Source organism: Sturnira hondurensis, unplaced genomic scaffold (assembly GCF_014824575.4).
Source record: "Sturnira hondurensis isolate 20B ecotype Veracruz unplaced genomic scaffold, ASM1482457v3 Scaffold0010812, whole genome shotgun sequence".
NCBI classification, from domain to species: Eukaryota; Metazoa; Chordata; class Mammalia; order Chiroptera; family Phyllostomidae; genus Sturnira; species Sturnira hondurensis.
In genome coordinates this window covers 854,210-865,639 of record NW_028083443.1, presented here as the reverse complement: position 1 = coordinate 865,639, position 11,430 = coordinate 854,210, and the positions used below count along the sequence as shown (strand labels likewise).

General features: G+C 42.5%; 1 protein-coding gene across 12 annotated transcripts in view; it reads right to left on the bottom strand.

Moving 5' to 3' along the window:
- Window positions 1-282: 282 nt before the first annotated feature.
- Window positions 283-11,430, bottom strand: part of LMO7 (LIM domain 7) — a 212,732-nt gene continuing 201,584 nt past the window's right edge. For 10 of the 12 annotated variants that reach the window (XM_037059350.1, XM_037059353.1, XM_037059354.1 and 7 more), the window contains 6 exons: window positions 11,144-11,196; window positions 8,641-8,854; window positions 5,557-5,838; window positions 3,577-3,685; window positions 2,348-2,450; window positions 283-1,035 (listed from right to left, as the gene is read on the bottom strand). In XM_037059350.1, the coding sequence (XP_036915245.1) occupies window positions 1,013-1,035; window positions 2,348-2,450; window positions 3,577-3,685; window positions 5,557-5,838; window positions 8,641-8,854; window positions 11,144-11,196 (784 nt within the window). In that variant the 3' untranslated portion in view covers window positions 283-1,012. The remainder of the gene's footprint in view (window positions 1,036-2,347; window positions 2,451-3,576; window positions 3,686-5,556; window positions 5,839-8,640; window positions 8,855-11,143; window positions 11,197-11,430) is intronic. The other 2 variants (XM_037059351.1, XM_037059358.1) reach the window with 1 other exon arrangement.

Here is an 11,430-nt window from a genome sequence, read left to right as displayed (position 1 = left end):
TAAAAATGTAATGCATTCAAAAACAATTTTCCATCAGAAATAAAGTTCCTTGTTAAAATTTTTCAAGAAAAACAATATCAAGAATGTGGTGACATGTATACCAAAACTTAGTATATTATACAGTTTCAATGTGTGCAGTTTATTATGTCAATTTATACTTCAGTGAAGATGCTAAATAAAACATAGTACCAAGAAAAGCCGCATACTGAAATATGACTAAAATGTCTGCAAGGTAGACACACACAAACACACACCAAGAAAAAAAAACAAAAGAACCACTCACTCCTTAAATGCATAGGCAATTTTATTTACAAACGCAGTGGAACAAAAAGGCTCACTAGTTTCTGGAGAAAGTTCCTGGTGTACAAACTATAAGGATTTTTCATTCATGAAAAGCAGCAGCTTTCTCATGGGAACAGCTTAGCGACAGTTCTGAAGAAAATAGAGCTCCCCTCATCAAGCAAATAAAATTTTGTATAAGCTAATTTTTTTCAAAATCCTAATATATAGTTGAAGAGAAAGATGCAGAAAGGAAATCTGGGGGTGCTTTCTAGTGAAATTTTCCAATATGTTTCTGTATTAATTTAGCATACCTTATAATAAACAGAGAATATGCAATTATATATTTATATTAACAATTTCAAATAATGTTTCAGATCCTTAAAAAAAAACAATAAAATAACCCTCTTCCAAACACCACTAGAAAGTCAAACGAGATCATTATCAGCCTTTTTTCCTTGTGCTTTTAAGATGCTGAACTCAGAAAAGTAAATACTGCACTTTCCCCCCCCACACACACAATTACCTTCTTATAAATAAACAACAACAAAAATACAGGTTCTACCAAGACTACAGTGCTCCGATGTAATCTACAGAGACCAAAAAAAGGGGGAGTTATTCTTTCTTTAAAAAGAGAGGGCAAAAAAGACAGACAACACATATTTATAGATCTACATCAGCAGCAACCAACTCTTCTTCTATCTGCAACAGTGCTTTCGCATGGAGGCTTACATCACATGGCGGTGGGCCGTCCAGCTGACCAGGCAAGGAGAGAAGAAAGAACAGTGCTTAGATTCAGAAACACTCGCATAACGCCCCAGGGGATGCACAGAAGTAATCACTCAGAGAATGGCCCCATGAGGTAGAGAGAGTCACCTTGTCACTCACTTAGGATAAAGCTAGGCAAGTCACAGCCTCTGGGCACTAAAAGTCTTCGTCTGCAAGTATGGAGTAAAAATTAACCGCTGATATAGAAGCAGGTTACACTCAACTCTCTTTTATCTGTTTTGGAGAAAAGGCGTGGGCAATGTTTCCATAACGATTCCAAAAGTCAGTTCTATTTGGCTTTGGAGTTTGATTGAAGAGAGAAAAGCACACACACATATACACACTCCACCCCCGGTTCTACTTCCAGCCTTGACATTCTCCAACCTCAGTGGCAGCGTCCAGAAAAAGGACTGGACCTCTGGGGCAAGAAGACTCAGACCCCGCTGACAGATAAAAGAGAGTTGACTGGGCTTAAACCATTTCCAAAGCACTCTTCACATAAAGGGCCATATAAATACCTCTGGGTTCAAAAGCAAAGGGTTTTGCTGATACCACTTGTAACACCCTTTCACAGTAAGGAAGAAGCACATGTTATCAGCATCGAGGTTCAAAATATAAGCAGCAGCAATGGTTGTCTTTAGGTAGCTATAAACAATATGCAATCTAATTATGCTATCCTATGTTGCATAACACACAAACAAGAACATGATTAGACACAAAATTGCATGTGAAGTCTTTGAAAAACTCAATTTTTCCAGAAATGACATGGAAATACCATTAGAATTAATGCTCTCCATTTTAAAATACTGCATGTATTGATGTATGATTACATAGTAACAAAGCATAAACTGACTATTCTTTATGACCTTTTTAAACCAGTTTTTAAAGCTGACCATACTTGAAATCTCATAATCAGAGCCCACTGTTAAATAATGGAAATCAGCTAATGATGAGGGAACAATCCTTAGCCAAGAACAGATTACAGTCTACACCACAAGTTTATTTTAACTGTCTGTTTTGGTTTGTTCACATCCTCAAGTCCTTACAGTCTGTCCTGACTCTGAGCACAGGACAGCATCCCACTCTAGTCCCTCACCCCACAACACCCCCTCGCATGGCTAGAAACCCAAGCTGTGACCCATTCACTGGACCCTCTGAGTGGAACATGCTAAGAATCCTAAAACCAGGCCTTCTAAGGCAGGGAGCTTGAGGGGGAGGTGGTGGCTGGTTCAGGGAAATGCATGGGAACTCGTGGCTTTCTTAAAAGACAAGAAATTTTCTCCCTGATTTGCTCTCTTACATTTGAGTCTGAGATAGCAGTTGTTGCAGTACAGTTGGTTGTTTCTGATTCTGACTTCGGCTCCGGAGGAAGAACTTCCGAGGTCACACTCACAGGCAGAACACTGGAGGACAACAACAACGAAAAAACCCACAATCAGTGAGCTCAAGAAAGCTTGGACACTCCTGGAAAAGCAAAATGATCGAAGTGCAGCTGCTAAGCTCTTAGATATGTTTCAGCAAAAAGAAAAAAAAAAAGAAAAGCCAAAAGATCATTAGTAGATTAAAACCAAGGATGCCAGATGAGACATTAAAGAAATCATAAAGCCAATTTTAAGAGCCAAGATGATCATTCGGAACATAGCAAAGAGCTAAAATGATTCGCTGACTGGCTTAAAGAAATCTCGCCTTCACTTCTCTCAGGGGAATAAGACAGGAGGAAGCGCCACATGAAAGAACTGAAATGAGCGCTGTGTTTCTGGCACTCCACTCTGCGCTAGGACATGCCCACAGCCCCCACTGCACCAGTGTGGCAAGTGCTCTCACATGGCGCTTTCGCTTCAAGGCTGGGTATTGTGGTTCCGTGTTCTCAAACACTAATCATTTTGACTCACTCTGCTATATGTAGGAACAGCCCAAGCCAGCCGTATACAAGCTTGAACAAGCTGTGGTCAGTGCGACTCCAGCACCCACGACCAGAATCACACTTTGGCCTGACACAAGTTCAAAAATCAATTAGATGTATCTCTAAGACAGTTACCACAAAGTAGTTACAGCCTTAGTTCTTCCGTATATGCAAGAACCCATCAAGTATAAGCAGGCTTGTGACTGTAAAAATATTCACAATATTTTTCCTTACATAATCTCCCTGTTCAAAGCTAGGCTCTTGGACACTTTCATAATTGCACATCCCATCCCCATGCTGTTATCTGACGTTAGCGAATTACATTTCACATACGCCTATGACCAATAGAGAAAGCATTTATGCCCTGTGAATTGTACTGACAGAAAATCTTAACAGGCTGGAGATAGGAAGTGCATAGCATTTCTACATTTCATTTTTGAAATTAGGTTCAAGATCGGAGGACTAAGTGAGTAGCAAGCAATCTGAAACTCAAAATGCAGTGCAGACCGACGGATCCAGCAGCGCCTAGCTCGCTCGTGGCACGCCCACACCCAGCGCTCAAAGAAGCCATGCGCGCTCCAAGCAAAGCTGTGCGGGCCTGCGGAGGCTGGGTATCTTAGTCTCACCTTGAAACAATACAAATGATAACAAAGGCCCAGGGACTCGATGATCATGGCAGCTCCCTTGCCCAGAATGTTATTGCAGTAGGAGCACACGCGCTTCCCACTGACCGACCTGGATGCAGAACAAGAATGGAAGGGGGGGGGGCTCTAGTCTGTGTGGCTCAAGGTCATCACTTTAAAATCACACTTGGATGTTGACATTAATAATTTGAGAAGGTCTCTATATCTGCAGGAGCAAAAGTTTCGCCAGCCAATCGAAATATGCCTTGAGTATACTATACCTTGAAGGGTTTCCCTGGTGGTTCCGAAACCCTCGACACGTGTTCACTAAATGGACAATTTTGGTGTCCTGAGTCCATTCTGCACTTGGAAATGCTACGCTCCTTCGATCACCTCTGTACTTGGCCATGGCCTCCCCCTCTTCCAGAGCACAACTCTATCACGTCATTTCACCCACCAGAACACCAACAGAGCAGCGCCAACATTACTTTCCCACCCTCTTCCCTCCTTCCCGCAACATCCAAATGAAACAGAGGTAGCTATGCTTTCCTGACTGTACGTCTGGCTTGCAGGACTGCCTCCGCAGAGTGGAATGAAAACTGCCCGAGGGCTACCGTTTAGATAGGAGAGGAGAGCTTCTACTTCCCTGTGGCCAGAAGTCTTACCTTCTCTCCCAGGTGGGAAGGGCTGGGCCACTTCTCACCTTTTCATCCCTCTGCATTAGCAGAGCCCTTCAGCGGCACAAAAAAGTGCACAGCTGGGGAGCACCGCGTGGTGGAGCACCCCCTCCAGGTCAGAGAAGCTCACAGCCTAGCTCCCCTGTGTTCCCCTAGGGCGGGGCTCCCAGGAAATGGGTACTCTGTCCTCTGCTTCACCTCCCTCAACCACGGCCTTCATCCTCCTCCAAAATAGACCATGAATTCTCACCCTATCATCTCTTAATTCAAATTCCCTGACACACATTGTATAGATCCCAGTACAAGTAACATTTTAGATGGATATAAAATATAGTCTCTTAACAAAACCCCTTATTTGATGGCTAGAATAAAATCCCATTGTCAATCGCTGTGTTTCTACTTTTCAGCACTTCCTTTGCAGAGAAGCAGTACAGGCTGGCAGAACTCCCCTTGGGCAGCGGCAGAGACAGGGCTGCAGGGCTGCGTGTGGCTTCAGGACGCATCAGCGGTCAGTGGAGAAGCTACACAGACCTAAACCCCCAACCCACATTTCTATCTGAGCGTTCCTCCGTGGACACGGACAACAGTGTGGTGATAGCTGGGGAGAGGGGTGTAAGGGGACTAAAAGCTAATGGGGAAAAGTACAAGGAAGATTAAATTTTTTAAAAGGCAAGTTTGGAATCATGACCTGCCGTCATAACTCTCACGCGGTTCTCGTGGCACAGGACCTACAGAACACAGCTGGTGTGGTCTGAACACGGGTCGGCCAGCCAGGTGAGGCTCGCAATGGTTGGGGAAGTCGAAGCCCCAAAAGGCAATACCCAACTACGTAACTTTATTTTTTCATCCAGCTTATTAAAAGTTCCACAGACAAGGGAGCTTAGTCATAATGCTTTTCTTTTACACTTAGTTTGTATGGTCTTATTAACACAGTCAACCATTTTATAATACTTCTTTCACTCATAAACTGCAGATGCATTTATAAGCTGCTGTCTGTTTTTATGATGTCGTGTTGAGAACCATTCGGGCGCGTCTGTCTCCGAGACACTGACCACCACGGCACCAGCGAATGAGGCAGTGGCACCGAAGCAGGTGTTTCAAAGGTCCCCAACGCTTCACAAGTCATCCATAAATGCCCTTAGAACGCTATTTTAAAAAGCCCCCTGAACTGATCTGATAAAAGAACACTAAATTGACACACTTGAAAAGGTTTGGCTTTCTTTGGAGAGCTTGGACAAGATTTGGAGAAAATTTTAAAGAAAAGATGCACCTGCAACTAAGAAATGAAGACCGAAAAGGACCTCACCTGTTGCGCGACTGGGAGCCCGATGGTGCCGCTGAAGGGACCTGACTGCGTGGTGTGGGGGAAGGTGCCGTGGCGACCTTCACGGGACCAGCTGAAGGAGGGGGGATGCCGGAGGACGGGTGTCGCATGTAGGCACGGTTGGACATGGACAACAGCTGAGGCGGCGGACGGCTGAAGTCTTGGACGGAGGAGGACGCGTGGACTCCCGCAGACTGACTGAGCCAAGGGGCCTGTCTCCAGGAGCTGGATCGGGGGGACTCCAGGTTATCCAGAGATTCACCTCTGAAACACAGAAAGAATGAATCAAAATTACATAGCACATTCAACTAGAAATCTATTTAACATCGCGGTCATTAAAATATCAATTTTATGTGTTTTATAAGCAGGTACTAACCTGACAAGTCCAACTGCATATAAAATTGCCTTTAAAACTAAGGTTGCTTTTTATCAGAGGTATCATGATGTTTCATATTCAGTTAAACTTCACTTACTTTTATTTTTATTTACTTGGTGTTTATGTAAATAAATAAATACCGTGGAATAGATAAGACTAAAAAGAATAGTTTTAAAATAAAATGCTAAGACAAAGACCACAAACATGGGTCCTTTACATCTTTAACTGTTTAGACATAACAATCTTTATTTCTAAACCCTAACCCCACCCCCCAAAAAACCCTGCATCGTTTTAGGCATTTACATATGCCAGGTATTAGACTAAACACTATCACAAAAATATTGAATTTGATCTTCATGACATTATGTTTGTTTGTTTGTTTATCTCTTAGATCTGACAGACCTTAACTCGTCCGTGGTGAAAAAGAGCTAGTCAGTGGTAGGACTGCCTTTCAAACCCAGGCCTCTCAACTCCAGAGTAACCCAGGTCATTTCTACTGCATCGGCCTCGTTCATGTACCACCAAAAACTCACGCAAGTGCTACTTTGGGGAAATCTCTCTTAAGTGCAGTGATGTGCTTACATGAATTCTGATTCAAAAAGAATGACTCCAAATTAGGAGGGTATTTTTCTACCTGGTTAATTCTGTTATGACTTTTAAAACTTTGTTATTCCAAAATTTAAAATACGCCTATTTTTCTTCTGAAGTCATATAAGTACCAGATCACCGTACTACACACACCACCATGATGAGACAGACACAGACAGTAGAGAGGGTGTCTGAAGGAGGAATCCGATTCTCCCCTCTCTTACTTACCACGAGCTACCCACCCCAGTCTCAGAAGTAACCATTATTAACTGTGTATTCTTCTAGACTTTTTCTCACATATGTGTGCACATATGTATACAAACTTACATATGTAAGTATGGCAATGTCTATATACATTTGTGATATGCATGCTATGTTCAACATGGGTAAGCAAATAGGGTTAGCCTACAATGCATATTCTTCACAACTTGCTTTATTCCATGTACTATATATGATCTTAGAACTACCTTTAGGGCTTAGCCTCTTGCAAGGTTTCCTCCTCAAATCCAGGGGCTGGGCCAAGAGGCTGTCCCACCAGCTATGCGGTGAGCAGCAGCTACGCGGTGAGGCCCTATGGAGAACGGGCTCCGACCAGCAGCTCCAGCTGAGCTCTCAGTGCAGCTCTGACATGAGGGGTCAGCAGATTACAGCCCACGGCCAACACAGGTACTGTACCACTCATGGGCGGCGGATATTTTATATTTTTGGTCATAAAACAACAACAACAAAGAAAATCTGACAGAGGCTTATTACATGGCCAGAAAAATAAAATATTTACTATCTGTTTCTTCATACAAAAATAATTTGTCAACCCTGGCTCTGAGTAACCACAGCTGCCCAGTGGCCCAAGCGCCACCCTACAAAGAGCTGCCTTGTCAATCCTCAGAGCTGTGGGATACGACCAATCAGTGTTCTACCCCACAAAGTTCCCAGGCAGTGCGTCATGGAGGAATATGCCACCTGCAATTCTTAATGGTCATGGCATATTCCACCTTATCAGTGGGCTCCTATTTGTTTAATGAGTACTAGGGGCACTCTTATCAGTGTATACACTTTTTTTAAAATTGTGAATGTAATGATATTTAAGTATATAATCATTGACATAGTTCTGCATACTTAACCACTTACATCCAGAGAATAAAGTACCACACACAAAACTACTCACAGGGCACAAACAGAAACTTCTTATAAGCACTGGGAAAGTATCCACCCAGCTGGGAAAAAGAATTCCTGTTTCTTTATACAGTTGTCAAGAATAGACTGAGTCACTCACTTAACTCTACAAATCCCGTGAGTGAGCTATACCATTGCTGCTTTATGAGTAGTGTTCACCTTCTACACATTTAATACCTTTGCTTCCTTCTCTGTGAAATATCTGTTCATATTCGTTGTCTGAGTCTATGAAGTCATCAGGGTTTATTTGCTCATTGACAAAAGTTAGTTGTACATTGGGATAATTAGCCCTTGGTCTGTAATGTGTTGGAAATAATTTTACTTAAGTTTCTCAGCTATGGAAACCCTGCATAGAAGTAGCTTCAGTATGCATTTACCCAACAGACATCTTTTAAAATGTTCATTCCCTCATCTCCAATTAATTAATTTATGCCTATATTATTTTCCAGAAAGTTAAAAAATGAGGTTTTCACACTTTGTGAACGCCATCGTGATTCCAATCTCATCATTATCTCGGTATAAACAAACAGAGTCCAGCGGCCGAGGAAGCACCGAGGACTGCATGAATTACTGCAGTGCCTGAATCGCACTTCCGAGTTGTACACCCGGCTCCGCAAACCGCTGCCATTTGGCTTTGTCCACAAGTGTTCTCTGCTTGAGCCCCAGTTTCTTCATGTAGTGACAGTCGTCCCTGTCTCACTACATTTTCCCCAGATTAAGTCAGATGACACAGACAAAACAACTGACACGTGCCTGCCGCCTCGTAAGTGCCGATGGCATTGACTCTACTGCCCTTCCTTCTTTCTCCTGATCTCGGATGAAGAGAAGAAGTCATGACAGCATTTCTGCCCAAAGGAGGCAGCACACCTGTAAATTAAATATTTGCCTCACAGCACGGAAGAGGAAATCATTCCTGAAACGTCTCGCACCTTCTCATGATCCCGGGCAGACAAATGGGCTCCTTATTGACGCTGGAACTGCGCTGCCGGATCCAGCTGTTGTCGTTGTGCAGGGATGTCCGCTTCCTCATCTCCTGCAGGATCTGCTGTCTCTCCAGCTCGGCCTCCGACGGACCTTGCTCCTTCTTGGAGCTCCTCTGTAATGAGCTGCTGCCCCCCACTCGGTCTAAATATCTATTGCTTCCTAGATTAAACACACGTCAAAAGCTTCAGGGTTAGCACATTTCAAAAAGGATCATGGATAAACCTCCAAATATAGTGTAGCAAAAAATGTGACATTGGTCGGGTACGCTAACGTTGTCGATTCTCAACGAGACCTCTAAACTGGAAGTTTACAGTCTCCTCTTGCTGGGAAATCCAGTTCTACACCCAGAGGCACGCCACGCAGTGCACCCAGGAAAACTAAGGAGGCTGCCTACACAGCAAAGAGCCGGCAGTGATTTCAGCAAAGGGTAAGGCACACGATGCTCACGCAGAAAGTTTCCCGTCCACCTTTCCCTTCCTTCCTACATTCAATCCAACAGGCCCCCACTCATTGAATGCTTGCTGAGACGACTCCACAGAGAACTAGGAGTTCCACTGTTCCAAAAAACGCACCCTTGCCCTGGGGAAACAGCACAGACACATGCATGCATCCCCAGACGTCATGACTCAAGTCTCCATGGTACAAGTCAGACAATTTCAGTCATGAGCAGGTTGAAGAAATAAGGGCACACTCAATCACTGAAACGGCTTTTGTGAAACTAAAAAACAGCCAAGTAATCCCCATGACAACCAAGGACTGCTCTGAGCCTTGTGTTTTCCTCTGAGAAACTGACAAAGCCATAATTGGGATGTTGAATTTACTAATGAAAATTAAATCGGGGTTTATCCTGAAGGCTCTGTCTCATTGGATTTGCAGATTAATTTCTGACTTGGGTAAAACATCCAAAACTTTGCAGTGTCCTTCCCACCTTAATTTGATTTAGGAAATTTCACATAAGGGTTTCTTTTCTCTCACCCTCCAGATTCACTGTTATTTTCATACTCTCAGATGTATGGTGTTTCTGCCTTAGTTCTTCCTCAAGGGAGCCATGGATGAGGCCACCAAAGGTTCCTTATATACATCCCCGTTTATATTTGTGTGTACACGCTGCTTGTCAACTTGGTCAGATTTAAATAAAACATTTTCTGTTTTAAAAGTACCTTATTGGCATAACCAAGTTTTTCAGTAAGATATTTGATAACATCCACTGCCTGCTACTCTAACCAGATTAATCACACAAGCTCCAAATATGAACAAGACAATTTCAGAGAACCACCCTTGCCATCACCATGTGGTTACGTTCAGGAGAGAACATTATCAATGCAGGCTACAAAAGTTTTGTGGCGGATTGAAATACTTATATCTTGATTTTCGTGGTGGTTAGGAGCAAATTGAGGGGGAAAGAAGCCAGAAATTCACATAGGTAAGACCAGAACAACGAGATCAGAAAGCATTGGATAATTGGGAACCGAGAAAGAGAGCAATTTGGTCACAGAGTTCCTAATGGGAAAAACAGCAAAACAGGCTGGGAAGTTAAACAAGGAGCAGATGATGAAAGGGAAAGGGGTGATCACAGAACCTAATAAAAACTGTAAATTTTACAAGCTTTAACAGGAAGTGACAAACTAGCTTCCGACCTATTGATGTGGTCTGGGTCACAGAGGGTTTTAAATTTTTATAAATTCTTTGCCAGTATGTAAAAGATAACATGAAAATCCAGGTCTTTTGTTTTACTTCTCTTTTATAGGAGAGATGGTTGGTAGTCACAGGCTTGCCTCCTCCGGCACGCCAGGAGCAGGCTGGAGCCGGGAAGGGGCAGCTCACTTGCACGGGCGTGTTCGACACGCGCCCCTCAGTCGTCACCTGGACCTTCATTCATTTTCGTAGCTGACCAAAACCCAGCCTATGCAAAGCCCAGTATGCAAACCTCGCTTAAAATCATGCTTTTTGTTTAGTTTTTCTTTGTTGTATAACACCAGTTACATGTGTTCCTAGAAGTGTACTTTATATTAACAATATGAGGTTACAAATTGTTTTTACAAAGTCAGTGAAACCATTATCACTTTTGATTTTTTGATTTTTTTGTCATTTAAATGTATAGTTTCAACTTTACACACAATTTTTAAGTCCCCTAGTATTCTGCAGAAAACTTTTCTATTCCATTTCTTTGGCTGCAAGATGAAATCTACTACACAAAAGTGTATCAGCAGCACTTTGCAAAATTCCCACATATTTCATTAGCTATTTAAAACTATTTTAACCTCCCAGTACTCCCTCCCTTATACAGTAAAGCCAAAATAAGCAAAGTTTTTTTTAAACACAAATGCTAAGAATCTGCAGTATTTTAACAATGTAATATTAATGAATCTGAAATATCTTGACCTCAAATATACTGATCATAGCATGTGATAGCACAAAAAAGCAATTTTGAAAAAAATTCACATTTACCATTTTTATTTGCAGGGTGACCATCCAGCTCAGTAGTGGATCTGGATTTATCCCTGCAACACAGAACACGGGATATTACATATGTCTCATTAAGAACATCCTTTTCATATTTATGACGAACACCTAAAACACTACTTTTTAAAGAAGCCAATTTACTTCCTGTGCCTATTGAGAGCCATACTTATTTTCACACGAAGGAATTTTTCATGTTGCACAAACCAGCTGGAAACAGTGACATCTCCAGAAGAGAGGAGCGCTCAATGCTAGAAACACAGCAATGAGAAAAT